The 24,011-nt window shown below is 45.7% G+C and overlaps 1 protein-coding gene across 1 annotated transcript in view; it reads right to left on the bottom strand.

Annotated features, from left to right (window-relative positions):
- Positions 1 to 9,957: 9,957 nt before the first annotated feature.
- The window catches only part of LOC311356080 (transient receptor potential cation channel subfamily M member 1-like), a gene marked incomplete at both ends in the record, with an annotated part of 26,280 nt that continues 12,226 nt past the window's right edge, over positions 9,958 to 24,011 (bottom strand). The window contains 19 exons of the mRNA XM_084475860.1: positions 9,958 to 11,188; positions 11,634 to 11,766; positions 12,682 to 12,890; positions 14,273 to 14,417; positions 14,651 to 14,671; positions 15,411 to 15,585; positions 16,470 to 16,721; positions 17,032 to 17,160; positions 17,306 to 17,443; positions 17,693 to 17,824; positions 18,387 to 18,615; positions 19,170 to 19,459; positions 20,022 to 20,051; positions 20,172 to 20,312; positions 20,463 to 20,513; positions 21,194 to 21,328; positions 22,038 to 22,214; positions 22,312 to 22,412; positions 22,555 to 22,627. Of these exons, the coding sequence (XP_084331986.1) occupies positions 9,958 to 11,188; positions 11,634 to 11,766; positions 12,682 to 12,890; positions 14,273 to 14,417; positions 14,651 to 14,671; positions 15,411 to 15,585; positions 16,470 to 16,721; positions 17,032 to 17,160; positions 17,306 to 17,443; positions 17,693 to 17,824; positions 18,387 to 18,615; positions 19,170 to 19,459; positions 20,022 to 20,051; positions 20,172 to 20,312; positions 20,463 to 20,513; positions 21,194 to 21,328; positions 22,038 to 22,214; positions 22,312 to 22,412; positions 22,555 to 22,627 (3,792 nt within the window). The remainder of the gene's footprint in view (positions 11,189 to 11,633; positions 11,767 to 12,681; positions 12,891 to 14,272; positions 14,418 to 14,650; positions 14,672 to 15,410; positions 15,586 to 16,469; positions 16,722 to 17,031; positions 17,161 to 17,305; positions 17,444 to 17,692; positions 17,825 to 18,386; positions 18,616 to 19,169; positions 19,460 to 20,021; positions 20,052 to 20,171; positions 20,313 to 20,462; positions 20,514 to 21,193; positions 21,329 to 22,037; positions 22,215 to 22,311; positions 22,413 to 22,554; positions 22,628 to 24,011) is intronic.

Genomic DNA, 24,011 nt, shown 5'->3' on the forward strand with positions numbered 1-24,011 from the left:
TCCCCTTATGGAATTAACACCTACTTCAGCAAAGTGAAAATAAATTCTGTTTTTCAATTCACATTTACAGAACACCAAATCCTCAGACAGGTCCTGGCTAAACCCGAGTTTCCTCTAATTCTGGACGTTAGAATTGTCCTCGTCAACTTGTAGGGAAGGGATTATTCTTATGTTTATCCATATCGTTTATAGTCACCGTGGAATGAAGTGCGCAATGGCGTCAATGCACTGCCGAGGACATAAGGCTGGTTTTCAGTAACATTTGGACGAGCGCACTTGTTCTCGCGGAACATCAACATGTCAGTTGTCGACTGACACGTGCGTCAGACTGCGTTATGAATGTCCGCCAGGGCCGTGATTAGGCCTACATACCTTTTGGTTCACGCCGGCTGGTGTGGGTCCTGCAAGGCGCCCGTATATATGTTGGCACTTCGGTGCACACGAAGTGCCATTTATTTACAGCTGTTTGTTCGTTCCGCCTGTGCATTGCTTCTATACTGTGTGCGTTTCAGTGCTGCCCTCCCTAAACACTTGACAATTATTCACCTCAGGCTCCGTGAATAGTGGGGAGGGTGTCGGGGGGCCCCACTATTCAGGGAGCCTGAGGTGAATAATTGTTTTAGTGTATACTTCACGTGAACACTCCAAAAATAAACAAGATAACACTTTTTGCTGGGATTCATTTGTTTTTATTAGTGGTTTATTTGTTTTCATTAGCGTGACGAGACGACCGTCACGCTCGCTCAAACAATAACCCGAGTTTGAGATCTCAATCATCGGGATATCGCCCAGTATCCCGAGATAGCGAACCAATCAAATTGCGCCCATCTTAGGAGGTTCACGTGTAGCATGTACTAAATTCAATCGTCCCCTCCAGCGTACTCCGTGACCCCTCCCACTGTGGGAAACACGGCGTTAAGGGGGGAGGGTACGAGGTTAGGGAGCGCAACAGCGTGGTTCCGGAAATAAAAATCCCATTCATTTTCATCATAGAGGTTTTGATAAGAAAAGCCTTCATGTCGTAACCATCCAAATGATACGTATGCGTTGTATTGTGACTCGATGGTATTTGCTCCTGTAGAACCCACGCGTTAGTCGGGGCAACAGCTAGTTTTTTTTATTTAGAAAAACACGTTTTATTCGCGATGTCATTGAAACCACTACGCTACCCACAAATCCTGAAGTGTGACATGACGTCCCTGATCGGTGGAGCTCGTTGGAACCGTCGCGAAAAGGTCCGCAATGGTTTGTGGGATGAGGAGTTCCTCACTCGTTCACAAAAGGAATGTACACATCTTGTACACGGGTCTTGTACCTTCGCCTTTTCTTCCATTTTCCATTTATTTACAATTATTTTTTTGGCTTGGCTTCTGATTGGCTTGGCTCCAGGCTTAAAACTCTTTCCATAACGATTTTACAAAAAGTGGACGATGAAAATGAATGGGAAATTTACTTCCGGAAGCAGAGCTGTTAAAAAAGGGGGCGGTCGCTGTTCCGCTCTATTGTCCTGTCTTGTCAGGTTCACATGTCCTCAAAGGGTTCCAGAGCAGATGGTTGTTTGTGGAGCCATGGTGACTGTATCCATACACACTTAATGGACACCAGATTGCTTGCTTTCTACAGAGAGTTACAGGCAACAGAACAGAAATGAATGAAGTGGATGAACCAGACTCGGGAAACAATAATCATTTTATATTTCTAAGAAAGCATTTGTTACGGAATTCTGAGAATAAAGTCAGAATTCAGAGACTAACCTGTGAGACTAATCTCACAGGCGAAATTGTGCTTTTCAATGTAACCATTTATTTTGTATTCACGTGATACGGAAGAGGATTAGGGCCACATTAGATTTTCTTTAAAATCTCAGAACTGAATTTAATTTCAGAATTATGACTTTAATCTCAGAAAAAAAAATTGAAAAGCATACAGTAGTTTTGCGGTTTAAAAAAACACCATATAAAATCTAAACCAACAGCGTTTACCCTTCAACTAACCCCAACCTTATAACTACTCCTTAGCCTATAACAAAAAAAAAAATAATACATTAAATGAAGGGATTTAAAAAACAACTTAAAAATAACCCTTAGCCATATAAAGTAGGCCTACATCAAAACCGACCTCGTACACTAACCTTACAGCTAACCCTAACCTTTAAGCCACCTATATCTCCAAAAATGTTCAACATGGGAATCATCTGCAACGATTTTTGAACGCCAGAATTATTGTACGAAAATAGCGATACGATATAATGATTAGTTAGTGTTGTTTGACTTATGGGTAAAATGTTGTTGTTTGGATTCCACAGGTCTGACTGTGTCTGCCATTGTTTTTTATATGAAACAGAACATAGTTGCCAACGTTAAGCCGATACAATATGGCGCCATCTGTGGGACTGTCCTGTTCATGTCATTCCACTGAGATTACGTTGATGTTTCTAGCAAATAACAATGTGGGCAAAGTAATAAAGTATTAGGGACGGAAAGAATGCCGTCATGAATTGACGTTGCCCCTCCCTGGGATAAATACATTGGTATTCATCCCTATTTATTTCTTTCATGCAGTAAAAGACCAGCAAGAGCCATACACGAAAGACTCTCCACATGCATTAAGTAGTGCTGTACAACCAAGCTTCTAAACAGACTGAAGGGCAGAGCTGCTAAAGGAACAATACTGGTAACATCTCAGAGATACAGAGACGATGCATCTCAACAAAGTAATTCCTAATTCAAAACCCCGAGAGCTTTAAGCTCTTGGGGTTTATGAGCTGTTCCTGGAACGACGTGTCGCCAGCGTTCTGTATTGGGGGCCGCTGTCATCAAAACGGAGCCAGCCCCTGCTCGTTAATGGAGGACAAGCGTATCAATGACAAGATAAATGACAAATGGGAATTTGTTTCGGCGCAGACTTCAGAGACCACCCTCAACTGAGGAATGAGATGAAGAGTGTCGTGACATGTCACTCTTTTGGGTTGGTTGAACAGCAGGCGTGTGACTACATTCTGAATGCTCTGCAGAGCTTTTTCAGCGCACGCTGGAAGCCGACCCAGAGTGTTGGAGTAGTCCAGAGTTAGGATTAGCAGTATGTTAGCCCAGCCAGTAGAGTATTGCAGTAGTCCAGAGTTAGGATTAGCAGTATTCTAGCCCAGCCAGTATTGCATGTGATCCAGCTAGCTGTCAGATGACCAGAGCAGAAGCAACATGCTGGTTGGATGTAAATCATGCCTCCAAGCTATCGAGCAGACTTCTACTAAAAACAACCCTTCTAAGTGAAACCCATGTGCTGATCACATGTCATGTGATGGCCATATGTTCGACAACCCGGGATGAAAGCATGGCCTCGGCATAACGATATAGCGTTTAGAAGGGGTTGTGATGGTCTCAGTAGAACAATAGGAGCGTTTAGAAGGTGTTCCTGTGATGGTCTCAGTAGAACAGGGCTTTGGTTTCTACTGATCTTCTCCGTCAGCAGAGACGCAGGCCATCGGCCTCCCGGGTTGACTGTCCTCACATGGCCCTGCTTCAGCTCACAACCCTGGAAGCCCTGCAGCCAGCTGCAGCAAACACACTCTCCTCCTCCTCCTCCTCCTCCTCCACCCCCTGCTCTCATCCTCCTCCTCCACCCCCTCCTCCTCGTCCTCCTCCTCATCCTCCTCCTCCTCCTCCTCCACCCCCTGCTCTCCTCCTCCTCCTCCTCCTCCTCCTCCCTCCTTCTCCTCCTCCTCCTCATCCAAACACAAAACGAACACACTGCTACACACTACACTAACACACTGCTATACACAACAATCTATCTCTACTACACACACCATAAAGACACTGCCAAACACATCACACACACACACTGCCAAACACATCACACACACACTGCCAAACACATCACACACACACTGCTACACACAACGTAAACACACTGCTGCACACAACAAAAATACACTGCTAGAAACAACACAAACGCACTGCTTTACACAACAATATCACTCTGCTACACACAACATTTAAACACTGCTACACACAACAATATCACTCTGCTACACACAACACTAACACACTGCTACACACAACAATATCATTCTGCTACACACAACACTAACACACTGCTACACACAACAATATCATTCTGCTACACACCACATTTTAACACTGCTACACACAACGATATCACTCTGCAAGCACAGTGACAGCTAATCCCTGGAATAGGGAATCACAGGAATACCACTCCAAACCATTTCCCGTTTCCCGAGAAATGTAATAACCGGAAAAAGAAAAAAAAGAGTGAAACCTGATGAATGTATTGGAATTGGCCATTATTCAGTGAGCACGCAGGCCTACAGTTGACTTTCTTAATATGACAGCTGTGTTGCGGGCCGGTGCTACACACTGGATGCTTATCGTATTAATACTCCTCAAGGCTTAAAGCTGCTGAGATTGGTCTATATTTATGGATTGGCAGTTGTTTTGAAAAGATGAAGTAAACATTTTGAAATGTTCAAGTTGAGTGATGGTGGCCTTTATAACTATATGTTAAGCCTTTATAACTATATGTTAAGCTGGGCTATGGCAGAGGGCTCGCCCCAGCAACAGTGCTAATATGGAGTCTGTCTCTGCTTAATAGAGTCACTTAAAAAAAAACAGACTACTTGCTTTGAATGATTAAGTTAAAACAATGAAGAATTGTCAAATATCACGTCCACGACGCCGTTCTCAGCAGACCGATCACATGCGGTACACAGTTCATACCCCTCGCAGCCATTGCAAGGTTCAAGCTGCATGCAAAGTTTACATTATGTTCCTTCTAATGTCGATTAACATAAATTGCGTTATTTCGCCTTAAGAATTATTAATACAATCAAATAATACACTAAAGCAGTCAGGAGGGGTTAATGCAAATTTGTGGCATGAAGAACATGACCCATGTGTTGTGAGTGTAGCTCAATCAGATTATTATGCGGTTATACAATTTTGCCTTGGTGTGTTCCTACAAAGAAAGTGTGTGTGATTGCACCACCTGATTGCAACATGTCTGAATGCGACTCATTTGAATCTGGGAAGAGTTAATGTATAGCTGGGACAATGTGATCAGCCTTATATTTCCGGTTATCCACAAAAGTGTACATTCAACCCACAACGCGTTGTTTTTTGGTTTACTTCCTTAAATTGGGTCGGATCCCGTTCAGAGACTGATGAGCGTTCACGTTACCCCAAACGAACCGTAGGCTGCTGTCAAAACGTTCCAGGATGAAACGGTGGGACCAGCGGAGGGCTGTCCTCGGTCCTCCTCACAGCGGGCCCCCCATGGAGCCGCGCTTGGCGATGTAGTGTCCACATCTGGGACACTGGGCGCCGATGGAAAGTATTGAGCCCAGTTATTCTCTTCTCCTCCGTACGTTCGGTTGTGCAAGATCCCACGAGGGTTTGGTCCATTCTGGGGTGTTTCTAGGGTGTGAGTCCCACCCTGAAATACAAGTGCAGGTCCCAAGATTCCCGGGATAGTGCGCTTCTGTTCGGAAAAATATGCGTCCATATTACACACAACACTAACACACTATTTCACCCAACACTAACACACTCTGATACACACAACCCTAACACATTGCTACACACACTAACCCACTACTCCACAAGGAGTAACAAGGGTTAGGGGGATCTCTAACCATACAACCAGGCCTTTAGTTATTGACCAGTCAGATAAATAACCAGCTAGGCTTAGTAACTAGACGCACTGGTTATCAGTGCTCGACACTGAGCGCACGTTTACATTGAGGTTGGTTTGACCGTGAATAGTCATGTCAGATCAGAGCATTATCTAACATAGGCATAGCATTCAATTCTTTTCTTCTGTAAGTTGAATTGGACTACTGAACTCTTACATGATTCTTAGACTAAGCTATATAGTCACATGATGATGTCTTGTTTGTCCCCACGTTTGTTTTCCTTGTTTTCCAAAGGGGTCGTCGAGGTCATTGAGGGAACGTTTGAGCAGCAGAGAGCTGCTGAACGATGACGGCAGGACGGGTAAGGGTTAACACTAACTCCCTGCACTTAAGAGCCCTTCTGAGGCAATAGGATGCTTGATGATGATCCAGGACATTGTTCCAACATTTGGTCAAACCTCCTCTGTACTGCGCCCTTTGCTCATGGTCCACATGAGGGTTAGGGTTAGGGTTAGGGTCAGGGTCAGGGTCAGGGTCAGGGTTAAGGGTTAGGGTCAGGGGTCAGGGGTCAGGGTTAGGGTTAGGGTTCAGGGTTCAGGGTCAGGGTCAGGGTTAGGGGTCAGGGGTCAGGGTTAGGGTTCAGGGTTCAGGGTTCAGGGTTCAGGGTTAGGGTTAGGGTCAGGGTTCAGGGTTAGGGTCAGGGTCAGGGTCAGGGGTCAGGGTCAGGGTCAGGGTTAGGGTCAAGGGTCAGGGTTAGGGGTCACGGTTAGGGTCAGGGTTCAGGGTCAGGGTTAGGGTTAGGGTTAGGGTTCAGGGTTAGGGTCAGGGTCAGGGGTCAGGGTCAGGGGTCAGGGTTAGGGTCAGGGTTCAGGGTTAGGGTCAGGGTTAGGGTCAGGGTTGTAATGTCATAGCCCTGTGTGTTCCTTAGGGTTCTCGCTTGGGTCAAATAAAAGAATATGGGTTAGAATATGGGGTTTCAACCACTGCTGAACAGTGGTTGAAAACAGGTTTGTTTTTTAATCTGTAATCTTTCTCAGATTCCGAGAATATCCGAGAATATGGCCAGCAGAGCATGGCATGAAGAACATGGAAAGCAGAACGTTGCTAGTAGAAAATGTTTTGTACAACATGGCTGGCAGAAGGGGGGGCTTCAACATTGTTTTATAATAAGAATAATAAGAATATATCCTGGATCCTCCATACAGTTGGGGGGGGGAATGGATCTCACATAAACGGATCGATTGCCACCTAAAACGTGCAGTCTGCGGAACATCGTAGTTTCACTGCGGCAGTCCAACATCCATTACATCCGCCGTTGGATCATGACGTAGCCTATATGTGCGGTCTGATCCTCTTAGCAATTCCTCACATTCATTCTCGAAATCTTTCCTTGACCTCATTGTTTTTCCGATGGGTTCAAGTGAACAGGTTAAGGAAAGAACATAGGGCGTAATTCTTTTGACTAATGGACCGTGGCCTCCTTCTCCTCCGAGGGCTAGGAGATATAGGCTGCAGCCCAACCCCAACTGAACGGGGATAGGGGAACGCGTGTTGTCTGGGTGCCGGGGGAAGCTGCGGGTGGCTGCTGGGCTTTAGGCTGGGCGCGGTAGACCGTCACTCAGGGGGGTCCACGCCTCTTGGCACATTTGGATCACCGTGCACCCAGGAGGTTAAAGGGTTAAGTCAAGAGAAAGATGCCTGTACTCAGGAAAGGGGCCCACCTGGGCCAAGATAAATGGCAACGGGTTTGGGTTACAAACGGCCAGCCTCCCCAAAACAAATTGGGATAAGGTGGTGCACAGTCCATTCCTTGGCCCCGCCCCACAGGGAATGTGAGTAGGTAGTCGGTGGAAGGACTTTGGTCGAGGCTGGCCAGGCCTATTCCTGTAATTCACCAGAACCCACCGGGATGATGTTATCATTTGATGTGTCTTGGCACCCCGAGCCGTTGATATAGTTGTCCAGACTCCCGTTCCTAAAGTTAGGGTTGGCGAGCCATACAGCCAGCCTGGTGGGCCTTCCAATCAGATAAGGGGAGCTGGCCACACGCCCTCCAGTGGCACTAAATCCTGCTTCTGAAGTTTGAAGCGGTACATGGATTAGGGTTAGGGTACATGGATAAACGCTCAGTGGGACACCCCTATCCAATTCTGTATCTCCAGGACTGAATGCCGTATTGAGTCGTGTCATTTATGAAATAAATATGTGTGAGTGTTAAGGGATTATCTATCAGAGTGTGTGTGTGTGTGTGTGTGTGTGTGTGTGTGTGTGTGTGTGTTTGTGTGTGTGTGTGCGTGTGTGTGTGTGCGTGTGTGTGCGTTTGTGTGAGAGTGTGTGTGTGTGTATGGCCATGTCAATCACATGCAACCCGTCTCTCACTCTTTCTTTCTCTCTGTCAAACTTTATCTTTATCTGAAGTGTAACTAAGTGAAATTAAACTTGATGGCAGCATTGCATTAAGTCGTTTATTAGTTTGTTAATTATTTAGATTCCAGGTGACCTTATGCATTAAATAGCCAGACTATATCAACGTTATATTGAACAGGAGTAGGAGTAAAAATACAATTGAAATACATGGTGGGTAAATTCAGCACTGGACTTTACAGTCATAGTCCTCTTTAATCAGAGGACTTTATACACATAATCTATGAAGGGAAATGTGTCTATTTTAGTCAGCATTTAATGATGTATTGCACCTCATGTTAAATATACAATACACTATGCTTGTTTGTACATTTTACACAGACTGTAGGTATTGCTGGTCTGAATGTACGGGTCAAATGAATGCCAAATGCTTCTTGGGTGTAATTATTGAGCTGTAGCCTCCACCTAGTGGATCTGAGAAGACATGACATTGCTTAGTGATTTAAAGGTCCCATGACGTGCCACCAGGTGTGGTGTGATTAGCTGTTACAAGCCGTTTTGAAAATCAGTCTCTTATGACATCACAGATGGGCGTGTCCACCTATATGTGTGACGGATAGATGAGCAACGTTTGCTACAGTCCACTGGGCAGGCTGGTAGACTGATCTATCCAGCACACATCTAGGTGGACACGCCCACCCGTGACAGATTTTCAAAATGGCTTGTAACGGCTAATCACACTCACACCTGGTGGTACATCATGGGACCTTTAAACAGTGGCAGTATGTTATTTAAAAGGACATTATAAGTCAACACAGTGGTAGTTGCAATTCCCTTTAATAAACATTTGAGAAACTCAAAAAACATCTACATATTTTAAACTTCAGGATGTTAATGTGGACATTCTTACTAGCAAAGGAAGGATGCTCGTGTCTTTTGTCTGTGCTCTATGGGGGGTCTGTATTCAAAGGGCTTAGAAATAGAAGGTGACGTTGGATAAATATACTGACGCTAGTATGCAAAAATTCCACACACAATCTCAAAAAATCGCTATATATCTGAATTATAAAATACCAGATATCAGTTGAAGACAACACTCTCATTTCACGTTATAATGTGCTATTCAGAGATAAGCCGGAGTGACCATTTTGACACTGTGGATTCAGGCGTACGAGACTTAGCATGTGACAGAGAAGCAATCGTACTTGACCTGAACCATTGTATTTCTAACACAGTCCCATAGTCCCACAACGACCAAGTCGCAGTCTCCAAGATCAAGATTTTCATCGTGACAAACGTCAGTGAGGTCGCTACCCATCGCCAAATGAGGTCACATGATAGTGATTGAGCCTATGGCCCACTGATAAAAGCCCTTGCATTTGTAATATTATTAAAGTTACTAACTGGGTAACTGGACTTCCCCATCATGCATTCAAATCTCAAATGGCACAGTTGTCCAGGGACACGTTTTCCATCAGCCAGCAGTGGTTGTTCCACCGGGGAGGGAATGGAGGAGTCACTGCAGACTACAGACCCGCTCCTCCCCTCCCTCGTGTGTGCAGTGGCAACGGCTTTGTTCCCGCCGTCAAAGAGAACGAGAAGATCTTTGAGGTGGCCACTTTAAACCCTAAACCAGAGAACTGGCTCCAACCCACAACAATATCTCATCTCCATTTGGGTCCAAATGAGTCCTTAAATAAAATAGGATTGTGGTTAGCCAATGGAACTGGAAACACTTCTTTCCAGGTCCAGTGGTTCTGAGTAACTGACTGAAAAAATGGCGCTATTCAGAGCATGTTTTATCAAGTAACAATATCAATAATTAGTTAAGACCTAAAATGTAATATATATATTATGAAGGCATTTCTCTGAAGTAAAATATGAAGTAAAATAAACAAGTAAAGGTTTCCTTAGTTAGTTGCTGGTCCGAGCATCAGTGGCGATCATTTGCTATGGGGAGACGTGGTCGGCTCTTGGCTTCCAAAAGCAGCCACCAGGTCTTTGACGCTGCTCGCCGCGAGGAGCTTCTCCTGGCCACTCTTACTCTTAGTTTTGCACGGATTGCTGTTCAGGCTCTTGGATCTGAGCGCCGGATGCATCCGGTCATGAGCCACGAGCAAATGCCCTGAATCCTCGTCCTCCATATCTGCACGACTGTTCTTATTGTTCTCTTGTGCCACGGCTTCTGGCTCCCCGGCCGTTTGGTTTGATGTCTGTCCTTCGTGTTCCTGCTTGGTCTCCGAGTTGGTCTCACCGTCGGGAGGACCGGCCACTGAGACCGTTGGCGTGACCCCAAGGGAGGTCCGTCCTTTGTGCTCAAAGCGGGCCCCCCATTGGGCCATGCTTGGCGATGTAGCGTCCACATCGGAGACATTGGGCGCCGATGGAAAGTATTGAGCCCAGTTATTCTCCTCTCCTCTGTACGCGGGGTTGTACACAATCCCGCTCATCGTCTTCCGGCTGGAAGTCGGTGAGCCGCTCAGAGTCTGCAAAGGCAAATAATGCGTCTCTTTTGCCTTCGCCAGGGGGTAGGAGGCGGTGGCCTCCACCTTTGCCTTTGCAAAAGCGACTCCTGGTTTATCCGTTGAATTGGTCAACGCTTCCCTGCCGGGGATTCCCTTCGTTAGTGTCTCGTCTGCGGCGCTCGGCAGCTCCGGCCTCTGCTCCGAGTCACAGGCGGTGATCAGGATGTCGACGTTCGACAGAGAGCACCTCCGCTCCCTCAGCGGCACCACCTCCAGCGTGGCGCCGTACTCTTTAGCGGGGACGCCGCCGTCGACCGACGCCAGCGGGCCCTCCTTCACGCTCCCCTTCCTCTCCGGGCCGGGCGGCGGCGGCGGCGGCGGCGGGGCCGTCCGGTCTTTCCCCGCGTCGGCGGCCGGCGACGCCCTCTCCTCGGCCGTCTCCAGGGGGAAGCGGTAGACGCTGTAGCCGTCGGCGCTGCTGACGCTGCCGTGGCGCAGCAGGGCGGACGGGTCGCAGATGGACGAGCCGCGGGACCGGGCGCGGGTCAGCTCCGCCCGGTCGATGCCCGCCAGCTTCTCCAGGGCGTTCATCGTGCGGCTGGAGAAGTCCTCCAGCTGGCCCAGCCGGAGGTCCACCGTCTGCAGGGTCGCCTTCATGGCGTGCTCCCTCTCGTTCACCTCCTCCAGACGCATGAACATGTTCTCCACCCTGAGAGGAGCACACACACACACACACACACACACACCCACGTCCCGCTGGTTAACCAATGGACACACAGCACGAGGCTGGAATTTGCACTTGGATCTGCTCAAGTTGAGGTGTGTGTGTCACGGTGTGTGTATCACGGTGTGTGTATCACAGTGTGTGTATCACGGTGTGTGTCACGGTGTGTGTCTATCATAGTGTGTGTGTCACAGTGTGTGTATGTCACGGTGTGTGTATCATGGTGTGTGTATCACGGTGTGTATCACGGTGTGTGTGTCACGGTGTGTGTATCACGGTGTGTGTGTCACGGTGTGTGTATCACGGTGTGTGTGTCACGGTGTGTGTATCACGGTGTGTGTGTCACGGTGTGTATGTCACGCTGTGTGAAGCACGGTGTGTGTATGTCACAGTGTGTGTGTCACGGTGTGTGTGAATGAGTGAATCGTACCTCTCGGATGTGACCCTGATGCGCTCGTTGTTGGACGACTGCTTTTCATCCTCTTTCTCGTGAAAGTACTCCTCCACACACTGCTCCTCGAACTCATACAGGCTCTTCAACTCTTCCACGTTCAGCACGAGTTCTGTCGGGGAACAAACATCGTTTTAAAAATGGGAAACTAAATGCAGAACACTAATAGTTTTCCCCGGAGAAAGCCGGTCACTATGGCTCGAAGCGTCTAGATAGACGAGATAGATAGATAGATACTTATATTGATCCCCAGGGGGAAATTCAAGGTCCCAGTAGCTTTAAAGACATCACACATAACATACACAGGATAATAATAAAGAGATCTACATGAATACTATGGACAATAAGAGACACTAAATGAACTAAATAAAATAAAATGTCCACATGAATGTGCTTAGGGCTGTATATAGGCTTGCAGTGACAGGACAAGGCCTGGCCCTTTGAGACAGTAATACAGTGTGTATGGTCAGGTGCTCCATGATGTGTCATGATGTGCATGATCGTGCTTTTACTGCTGTGGCTCCAACACTCTGGAACAATCTGCCCCAGCACATCAGAGTCTCTGTCTGGGTTTAAATGCCTCGTCAAAACCCATCTTTTTTCCTTGGCTTTTAACACTTAGGAAGACATTGACACTTTCTTTTTATCTTACCTTTTATCTTATTTTCTTGTTTTCTTGTATTTTATTGTATTTCACCTTATTAATTATGTTGTCCTGTTGAGCTGTTTTTATTGTCTTGTATTTGTGATGCTTTCACTTATTTTCTGTAAAGCACTTTGGTCGACAGTGGTTGTTTTTAAAGGGCTTAACAAATAAAGTTGGATTGGATTGGATTGGACGATGGTAGTGCAAATAGGAAAGGCAGCGCTGGTCTCTGGATAAAATCCAGAGACCAGCATTCAATTAAATATGGACAACATAAAACAACTATATAGACGTTGTAATAATACAAAAAAACTATAACAACTGTAGCGGCACAAGGGAAGCTTGAGAAACAGTCGAGGAAACAGGAGTAGCGGCGCTTACGGAGACCGCGTTCCCGCTCCTCCTGCTCTCCCTCCTGCTTGCGGCGACGGCGGCAGCGGCAGCAGATCCTCTGCAGAACGATGTAGATGTGGGGGAAGATGATGAGCGGCGGGGGCAGGATGGGCCGGTCGTGGAAGGTCATGATCAGCTGGTACCGCTGGAACTTCCACACCTGGTTGGAGATGGACTTCACCTCGAAGAAGGTGTTGCTGTGAGGGTGACCGGGGGGGGGGTTAGGGTTAGGGTTAAAGATACACAGTGGTGCAGTGTGTTCAAAACAGTGGTTTGAAGGAACTGGTGCATACCGTAGATATAGGCCCCTACATGCTAGACTAAGATACTTAAGATACTACTTATTACTGAAGTAATATAAATACGAAAAGTAAAAGAAAATTGCCGTTCTGTCATTTCTCTTTCAAACATAAATAGCTTCAGCTGGTTCATTCTTCCGTTGGCGTATCAGTGTGTATCGCTGTGATTTAAGCCAAGGTTAACTGTTTCTTAGGTCAGTGAGAACAGCAGCCTATCGACCTCTGTTTCATAGGTCAACAGGCTGCTGTTCTTATGTTTCATAGGTCAACAGGCTGCTGTTCTTATGTTTCATAGGTCAACAGGCTGCTGTTCTTATGTTTCATAGGTCAACAGGCTGCTGTTCTTATGTTTCATAGGTCACAACATGCTGCTGTTCTTATGTTTCATAGGTCAACAGGCTGCTGTTCTTATGTTTCATAGGTCACAACAGTCTGCTGTTCTTATGTTTCATAGGTCAACAGGCTGCTGTTCTTATGTTTCATAGGTCAACAGGCTGCTGTTCTTATGTTTCATAGGTCACAACATGCTGCTGTTCTTATGTTTCATAGGTCAACAGGCTGCTGTTCTTATGTTTCATAGGTCACAACAGGCTGCTGTTCTTATGTTTCATAGGTCAACAGGCTGCTGTTCTTATGTTTCATAGGTCAACAGGCTGCTGTTCTTATGTTTCATAGGTCAACAGGCTGCTGTTCTTATGTTTCATAGGTCAACAGGCTGCTGTTCTTATGTTTCATAGGTCACAACAGGCTGCTGTTCTTATGTTTCATAGGTCAACAGGCTGCTGTTCTTATGTTTCATAGGTCAACAGGCTGCTGTTCTTATGTTTCATAGGTCAATAGGCTGCTGTTCTTAGGTTTCATAGGTCACAACAGTCTGCTGTTCTTATGTTTCATAGGTCAACAGGCTGCTGTTCTTATGTTTCATAGGTCAACAGGTTGCTGTTCTTATGTTTCATAGGTCAACAGGCTGCTGTTCTTATGTTTCATAGGTCAACAGGCTGCTGTTCTTATGTTTCATAGGTCACAACAGTCTGCTGTTCTTATGTTTCATAGGTCACAACAGTCTGCTGTTCTTATGTTTCATAGGTCACAACAGTCTGCTGTTCTTATGTTTCATAGGTCAACAGGCTGCTGTTCTTATGTTTCATAGGTCAACAGGCTGCTGTTCTTATGTTTCATAGGTCAACAGGCTGCTGTTCTTATGTTTCATAGGTCAAAGAGTCGCAACTTCAAATTGCCAGACAATTATTTTTCGAATCCAAACTGAAAGTCGGACTCACTTGAAGACGGCGATGAGCAGGTTGACCAGCAGGATGTTGGCCACCAGCAGGTAGCACGCCATTAAGGCAGGGGTGAGCGAGGCACCGGGGATACACGGAGGGAGCTTCTTGCCGTCCTCGTCGTACAGGTTGTCACCGCATGGAGCTGAGGAAGCACAAACATGCAATGGTCTGTTCATACAATTACTAAGATCATGACGTAAAATATATACGCAGGAAAACCTATTCAGTGTCGTGACACTGTGCCAGTTATTATGCGTCAGGCTAGTTCTATACCACATACCGTCAATAACCTATATTAATGAATACATACAAATATAAATGCCAACGGCCATTTAGTCAATTGCTAATGAGATAGCAACACACAGATGTACTCACGGTTGATTTCCATAGCATACACTACACCCCAGAGTCCAGGTGGAGAAGATGAGGGACGTAAGAGAACAGAGTCAAAGTGAAACCACCATCACTTTTATCCACAGTGAAAATGAAGATAGCAGTCCATCAGTACGGCTCAGGGAACACATCAGCAAAAGGAGAAGAGGTCCAGTACTGGCAGTGAAGAACAAATAAAGTAAACACAGTCTGTCTTAAATGCAGACAGATTCTTCCCAGCTTCCTTTTTAACATGATTTATAAATGATGTCAGTGGTCACACAGTGGTTTGTGTGTGTGTGTGTATGTGTGTGTGTGTGTATTTCTGTGTTTGTGTGTATGCACTAATGATAGGAAAGTGATGCAATCCTTCTCCAACCTCAGAATACAATGTTCAGCCTAGCTCACATCTAGCAGGCAGACGATCATCAAATACAGACATTTATGAATATGAAAGGACGATGCTGAAACTTGGTTGAGAATTTTACTGAATGTGGCGGTTCTACTGTTAAATAAATTGTCCTTTGCACATTTTTTAACAATCTGCAATCTCTTGTAGACTACTGTATTGCAAATTTAATTTGCCATCATTATATTCAAATGTGAACTCATTCACAAGTTGTCAGCAAAGTTTCGAAAGACAACACTGTTGACAAACACACACACACACAAACACACACACACACACACACGACATGACATGAAATCAGAAAATCTGCCTACTTAACAGGAAGGAGAATCTTACTATGAACTCTAGTCTTACGGTCTATCGAGTCCGCAAACACCTCTCCGTAGATCATCCAGTAGGGCATGTAGAAGACGTTCCGGGCCAGCCGCCACGTGGGCTTCTCGTCCGGGTGGAGGATGGCCTGACGTGCCACGCCGAAGCTCATGAGCACCACCAGCATGATCACCACGAAGTACAGCATGTCGATCATCTGCAACATGAGCGCACAATGTGTGTTGTGCCGCAGTGTCGTAGCACAAGGTCGTAGCACACTGTCGTACCACACTGTCGTAACACACTCTTGTTCCACACTGTCGTAACACACTCTTGTACCACACTGTCGTAACACACTGTCGTAACACACTGTCGTAACACACTCTCGTAATACACTGTTGAACCACACTGTCGTAACACACTCTTGTACCACACTGTCGTAACACACTGTCGTAACACACTCTTGTACCACACTGTCGTAACACACTGTCGTAACACACTCTTGTACCACACTGTCATAACACACTGTCGTAACACATTCTTGTACCACACTGTCATAACACACTCTCGTAATACACTGTTGAACCACACTGTCGTAACACACTCTTGTACCACACTGTCGTAACACACTGTCGTAACACACTCTTGTACCACACTGTCGTAACACACTGTCGTAACACACTCTTGTACCACACTGTCGTAACACACTCTCGTACCATACTGCTGTACCACACTGTTGCACCACACTGTTGTACCACAGTGCTGTACTACACTGTTGTACTACACTGTTTACCAACACTGATATGCATATCTGTCTATCTGCTATCTATCTCTCTCATAATAATAATTGTATTTATATATTTATATATCACTTCCTCAGGTACCCAAAGCAATTTATGTATGTGTGTGTGTTGGAGGTCTCTCTAAGCATCTATCCTTCCATCCATCTATCTACTATCTGTCCATCTATTCCATCCGCCTCTACCTTCCTTCCTAGATTTTAGTGTTATTGTATCATTCTCTCTGGCTCCCTCTCCGTCCCTCTAGGCTTCTCCGCTCTCGCTGCGTGCTGCCGGCCGTCGCTTCCCGAGGACAACCTACCATCTTGCCGATCATCATGACGTAAGGCCCCAGGTACTTGTTGACCCCGAAGATGTCGAGGACCCGGATGTACCAGAAGATGATGTCCACGCAGTAGATGACGCGACCGTAGCCCATGTAGGGCTCGTTCTGCAGCCGGAGCAGCAGGCCGATCAGGAACACGGAGATGGCCACCAGGTCGGTGATGTTCCAGTACTCCTCCAGCCACACGTTGATCTTCTGCTTCAGCTTCCCTGGTTCGGACATCAGGATCTTATGGGAAGTGGTGCGGTTTGACAGAAGAACAAAAACCACAACCACGAATCAAACATCGTACACATAATCAGTCACGTCGGATTTCAACATAAGACTCCTGACAGACTCCCTTAAAATTCAGTTAACCAAAAACGTCACTTGCTCTAGCTCCATCGAGGCCATGAAAGCCACATTCGCTGAAAAGCGAGTTGTTTGCATCCCTGATACTTAACTTTGAGCTAATGAATAAATATTAGGTCAAACTTTAAGAAAGCAATGCTATGATATTGGAAATTAAGTTACAATAAATGTCCTGTTCTGTGAGTACCTGCCTGACTTTCTCCAGCCCCAAAGTGATGATGTAAGAGATGACGATCCACTCCTGCAGGGAAGGCCAGCGTTCCATCTTCACCAGGATGATGTAGTTGTACAGCATGAGGTACACGAGGTAGGCAATCTGTCAAGAGACGCATTTGAGAGTGATTATAATGTTACGCACTATAACAGTAACTAGGATTTTTTTTTCTTTTTCTTTGGGATCAATTTAAAGGGTCAGGAAGGAGATCTTATGTTTAGAGTTTCAACATCTGCTTTCTACTTGCCGTGGTGAACCAGAACTTGGTGAAAGGGGTGTTATAGAACTCAAAGATCTTTTTGCTGGTTGGGATTCTCCTCTGCTTCCTCTGGTGGTCCTCTTCATCGCCCTTCTTAGACATCCCGTCCGAATTAGAGCCACCGTCCTGAGAATAGAGGTTGTATATTTTTACGTATCGGTAGATGACATGAAGAGACAAGCTGTTTATAAAGAGTGCCTATCCAATATGTACAAATAGGTAAGTGGTTCAGATAAAACCTAAAGCCAAAGTTGCTTGCCTTCATGACGTGGATCTTGTGTAATGTTTCAAGATAAATATAAATATAAATCACTTGTTAAATTATTAAATTATTATTAAAATGCTTTCCTTATAGAGTAGCATAGAGTTGCATACCTTGGTAGACTTGTTATCATCGTCTCTATCTTTCCCCTCTTCTTTCTCCTTGGCAGAGTGGTACGTGGCCTCCTCTCCCAGCCTGAAGTCCATCAGGAGGATGGAAGGTGGGAAAACAATGCCCAATATCACCTGCAAGGAAACAACCGCTAGACATTTGAGAAGGAATGCAACATGGATTGATGATGATTATTATGATTTGGGCTACAGGATTCAGGCAGGATGCACACGGCCCAAGGCATCTCTCAGTGACGGCCAATGTGCAGGCTGGCTCCCCCCAGATCATTCATGTTAGAGGACATTATGTGGCAAATCCAGTTCAGAATATTTTTCACAATTTTTCTTGAACTTGAGCCGTAATTGAAGGTAAGAAAACACAAAGCGTTGAGCCTTGATACTGATGAGGTGGGAAAACCAAAGAACAGTCAATTGTTTTTTCCAAGGGGCCGCAAAGTATGGATGATCAAATCTGGCCTCAGCCTCTATCTCCACAGCCTCCACCCCGTGCCTCTAATCTAGCAGACAAGCTGCTCCACACCTCCACCCTGGTACCTTAACTACAGCTCTCCACATCCACTCCCATACTGCTACTCTAGCAGGCAATCGGCTCTAGGCCTCCACCCTAGAACCTTATCTATAGCTCTCCCCATCCACTCCCATACTGCTCATCGGCTCTAGGACTCCGCCCTGGTACCTTGAGCCCGTTGCTCTTCCCCATCCGCAGGCAGCCCATCCACATGTCGGTGAGCAGCATCTGGCTGCAGGTGTGAGCGATGAAGTCCCGGTGCTTGGCGGCCACGGCCAGCTTCAGGCAGGTGGAGTTACTCCAGTTCTTCAGCTCGTAGGTCAGCAGCTTCATGGCCACCTGCTCGTCGTGCTTGTAGGACTGGTCCAGGAGTTCGTAGGCCAGCTGGCCAAACTCCCTGAGGAGTGGAAAGGGTGGAGGAAGAAGACCAAGGATCGAAGTATGTTTCAAACACAGTGGTAGGTTCAAATGTTCAAACCCCAGGCGGAACTTCTTTCTAAGGTAAGGAATAGGCCTATAGCTTCATACGCAAACTGGGGTCTGTGACATCTTAATTTCCAAGAAAATTGGAATCTGTGTTCCCCAAATCGGACGAATGACGCCAATGCTCTGAACGAAATTGCTGAGCTTGAAAGCCGACAGCGACATTGAAAGAGCAAAGGGAATTCTTACATAGAACTGTGCAAAACTGCCAGAACACACAACATGCTTGTGTACTTTTTCCTAAAGGTCCCATGACATGCCACCAGGTGTGGTGTGATTAGCCGTTACAAGCCGTTTTGAAAATCGGTCTGTTATGACATCACAGGTGTATGACATCCACCTAGATGTGTGACGGATAGATGAGCAACGTCTGCTACAGTCCACTGGGTAGGCTGGTAGACTGATCTACCCAGCACACGTCTAGAGGTGAACACGCCCAGAAGTCTCCGAGGAGTGAGCGGGAATCACCTGGAGTTGTTCTCTAGGTCCTGGAAGATGTCGTCCACCATCTCGCTCTGGGACGACTCGTGGGCCATGGCTTTGTAGAGCTTGCAGGCCACCAGGGCCTTGGCCATGGCCTCCTCGCCGCGCTGCCACAGGAAGAGCGCCATCTTCTGGCGGTGCATCAGCACGGCCCACACCATCAGCTCGTGGAAGGGGAAGTGAAAGCGGCACAGCTCAGGGTCGTCTAGGTCGATGTCCTCCTCTTCCTCCTTCTTCTTGTTCTTCTTGCCTTTGCCCTTCCGGGGCTCGTCGTCCTGCGGGACAACGCAAGCAGAGCACTCACTTCACGTCTGTGTAGAATACAGAGTGTGAAACAAACGGACATTGGAAAGGATTGACTTTGTTTAATGGATAATAATTAGTGCTGTCAGTTGAACGCGTTAACGATGTTAACGCAAACTCATTTTAACGGCGTCAATTTCTTTATCGCGAGATTTTTTTTTTTACCCTTTTATTGATGGACAGTGTTACATTGTCTGAGAGATTATTTGCTCAGAGTGAGAATGTTGGTGTGAAATTGAACACTACAGTATATGGCAGTATATGTTGTTTTCAATTAAAAAAACATTTGCACAAAGCAAGCGGATCCACTTTTCGATGTTGATAAGAGGCTTAAAATTAGAAAAAATAATGAGACAAAAAAGAAATCAAGGGACATTTAGAATAGATAAAAATGTGTGATTAATTGCGATTAATCGCGAGTTAACTATGACATTAATGCGATTAATCGCGATTAAATATTTTAATAGTCTGACAGCACTAATAATAATATCATCAGAGTTATTGTGAATAACTTTTAATTGAAGGGTAACATACCTCCATTCCTAGGAGCTTCAGAGCTTTTGGCTGTGAACATAAAATAGACAATAAACACAGATACATGAATGATAGAATACATTAAGAAGGTCGATTCATGAAGGTAAACAGGCAGAGAGAACACAGACTGGTGTTTAAAGGATCGCTCACTCTCTTTAGACCGTACAGGTTGGTGTACAACGTGCGGAAGCACTTCCTGGTGTACTTGCAGCGATAAGCCCCGCCCATCAGGAACTCTACGACCAATCCGATGTCAATCAAGGTGATCTGGTAATCCGGTGGGAGGTTCCCCTGTAAAATAGCATTGTTATTATTGAGCCGCAGCTATATACTGTACGTTTGACGTGTTCTCTTTAAAGTCTAAATGTTGCGGTACCCTGTGGTAGCAGGTAAGTTCAGGCACAAGTTCAGGCTTAACTTTAAGATGTAGGAGTATTGTACCTTTTTCACGTCCCTGACCACAATGTGCAGGTTGTTCGCCGGCCCCAGTCTCTGTACAGGAGGAACACAGGAACAAATCATATAATAGATCATTCATATCGCCAGCCACAGTATAATGTCCAGCAAGGTTTGAGAGAGTTCTAAAATGCTTTGTATTTTTGCAAATGTAGTTTGAAACTATTTTTGGATTGCCTACATTATTCGCTAATTAATATTGCCTACATTACTTGTGTAATACACAAATACCTGTGTATTCTTTATGATTATTTGAGCAATTAGTTTAGATCCACAGCCTCTTCACAACAGATACACCATGGGAATCAGAAGGGCTGTGTATGATTTGGATTCAATCAGAGATGTGTGAGTCATACCCAACAGGGAGTTCAGGAAGGTTTCAGAGTTCAGCTTCAGCTCATTGCTCTGGTGAATGTAGAGCAGTATGAACATGTGTTCATAAAGAGTGACTCTCTCACCGTGTTGTACAGCAGTATGAAGGTGTGTTCATAAAGAGTGACTCTCTCACCGTGTTGTACAGCAGTATGAAGGTGTGTTCATAAAGAGTGACTCTCTCACCGTGTTGTACAGCAGTATGAAGGTGTGTTCATAAAGAGTGACTCTCTCACCGTGTTGTACAGCAGTATGAAGGTGTGTTCATAAAGAGTGACTCTCTCACCGTGTTGTAGAGCTCCTCCAGTATGAAGGTGTGTTCATAAAGAGTGAGTCTCTCTCACCGTGTTGTAGAGCTCCTCCAGTCTGGGGATGGTGAGGAAGTGGTGGATGTTGACCCCGTTCTCAATCAGCAGCTTGACAAAGTCCACTCTGTCCAGCACCAGGGCGTCCATCATGGCCTGCTCCAGACAGTTCACCTGCGTGGTAAACAACGTCACGTAGGTCAACAACAACAACAACAACAACAACAACAACAACAACACAGAATGGAACCTCAACCCACAACTCAAGCCAGCTTCAGAAAGCTCACCTGTGGAGTAAACGAAGTAAACAACACAGTATGAGAAACACAACCCAGGCCTGCAGATACTTCACTGTAGTTACTTTAAACAACATGATTTAAAAGTTGGTATGACGTGGTGCGTTTTGTTCAATAAAGATACGGCGAAAAGGAATCGGTAAATGGAGTAGACAGAAAGAATGGAAGACAGAACAAAGAAAGGACAGAAAGAAGGGAAGAAATAACCAGATCACCGTTCCTCCTGAAGCATGAAGCGTATAGAACATGAAGCATAAGAAACATGAAGCGTATGAAACATGAAGCGTATGAAACATGAAGCATATGAAACATGAAGCATATGGAACATGAAGCATATGGAACATGAAGCATATGGAACATGAAGCATATGAAACATGAAGCATAAGAAACATGAAGCATATGGAACATGAAGCATAAGAAACATGAAGCATATGGAACATGAAGCATATGGAACATGAAGCATGTGGAACATGAAGCATATGAAACATGAAGCATATGGAACATGAAGCATATGAAACATGAAGCGTATGGAACATGTGGAACATGTGGAACACGTGGAACACGTGGAACATGCTCCTGGTCTCTACCCAGTTCAGCAGCTCCAGCTTCCGGGGGTCCGTCTCTTCGGGGGGCTCGGGCTTGCTCTTGCCCCCCTTGCCCTTCTTGCCCCTGGCCTTCCCCTTGCCCCCGCCCCCTCCCCCACCGCCCCCCCGCGGGGCGGAGGAGGGGCTCTTGGGCCGGTCCCCCGGCAGGGCGCTCGCAGGCTGGGGGGGAACACCAAGGGATAGGAATACATGTCATTAAGATGATACTTGTGATGTTGGTATCCCAGATGAGGAATGGACGGACGGACGGACTCACGGGCCAGTGGGTTCCATACACAAAGATCTGGCTGCGTGCGATGTCCACTCTGTTCCAGGCCAGCGCCAGACTGAGCTGGTCAGGGGCAGATGCATTTGTACCTAACATCACATATGAATACAGACGGAGTTAGATGCAACTATGTAACCCACTCTCACTCATGCTGTGAACATACAATACATTATGTTCACCAAATTGCTTTAAAGTCATTGAGATAACAAGGTGGGTTGATGCTGCAGTCACCTTTCAGCAGAGCAGTCAATATGGCCATTTCCACGTCATGCTGCCCTTCCGAACCCATGCGGAACACAGTTATCTGAAAAGCACGAATGTGTTTGTTACTTCGCTTTTTAGTGCTTTGCCTGCGTATGTTTGACTTCATCAGTGATTGCATTTAGTTTTTTATTGGAGGTAAAAGCATCAACACTACAAAGCTCAGGGGCAGAGCACAGAAAGAAGCTGAACCCGTCTTCACACCCGAGGTACATTCAATCATACAGAGACTCATTTAGGCCTTTCAAATTAAAATGTTAAAGTGCTTTGCGCATTATGCTTCAGCTTTGGTGAGTTTGTCAAGTTATAGTTCATAAGAACCAACACTTTAACAATACTACATTGGATTAGATTACATTAAATTATCGTTGCACAAGTACTAGGCAACCAAATGCAGTAAAGCATAAAGTGAAAAACAGTGCGTTCAGTGAGGAAAGCAGTAAAATGTATTAAGGCAGTAGCACAACATTACAGGAGTGCACACAAGGACCATTGAATATTATGGCTACATGAGACTGCTGCAGGCATTAAGGCCAATTCTGTGATGAATTCAACTCTGAAATGATGATGGAAGGACAGTTATCTGAGTGAATGAAGTCTATGTTAATTTGTGTCATTGTCAACTAATGTATCTCTAGTACGGCACAGTGCATGAAGCAGCTGCTCACAAAGCCACAGAGAATCGCAGGATTACATGAAGAACAGGAAGACACCAGTCAGAGAGCAACCGACAATCTCCATTAGGCAGTGGAGTGGCCAGCTGGCATTATTCAACAAAAGCTTTACTTGTCATTTATCTTGTACGGCAAACTTAATCCATCATAATAGACATGATAGCAGTGTCTTTCCTGGGCCAGAATCAGGCTTTAGTGGCTTTAGTAGCACCACAACTCCAGCAGTCCTGCTGTGTGAGAGCAGAACATCTGGGGGGAGATGGCACAGGGCCAGGGATGGCTTCCAGAAACGGCAAAACAGCGGAGATAAGCCTTGTTTCCTGTTGGAGGAGGTAATCTACCTCAGAGCGGCTGGAGCTTTGAGAACAATCGACACCTTGTCGATCATCAGTGTGATGACTTGTGTGTTGATTTGACACACTGGCCATCACAATGGAGAGGTGACCAACGAAACCATTAGGGACCAGTGGATGATCAGTGGGTCATGTTAGAGACAAGAGCCACTTCGTATTTTGTTATTTGCATTGCTCTACCTATTTATAGAACTCAATAATAATTTGTGATACCACCGAGTGGGTTAGAGGGTAGTGTTCCAAAATCAAAGGTCCTTTGAAAAGCATACAAATAGTAAAATAAATTGGAAAGGATTTTTGGCGGTTAAGTACCGTAAATTCTCCTGTCCATGATCGTAACTGTTAATTGTTGTAATTATTTTTGTTCAAATCTCCCCCCTCCACCCATTTGGAACCTGGG

Source organism: Micromesistius poutassou (assembly GCF_964030765.1).
Source record: "Micromesistius poutassou genome assembly, chromosome: 12".
NCBI lineage: Eukaryota > Metazoa > Chordata > Actinopteri > Gadiformes > Gadidae > Micromesistius > Micromesistius poutassou.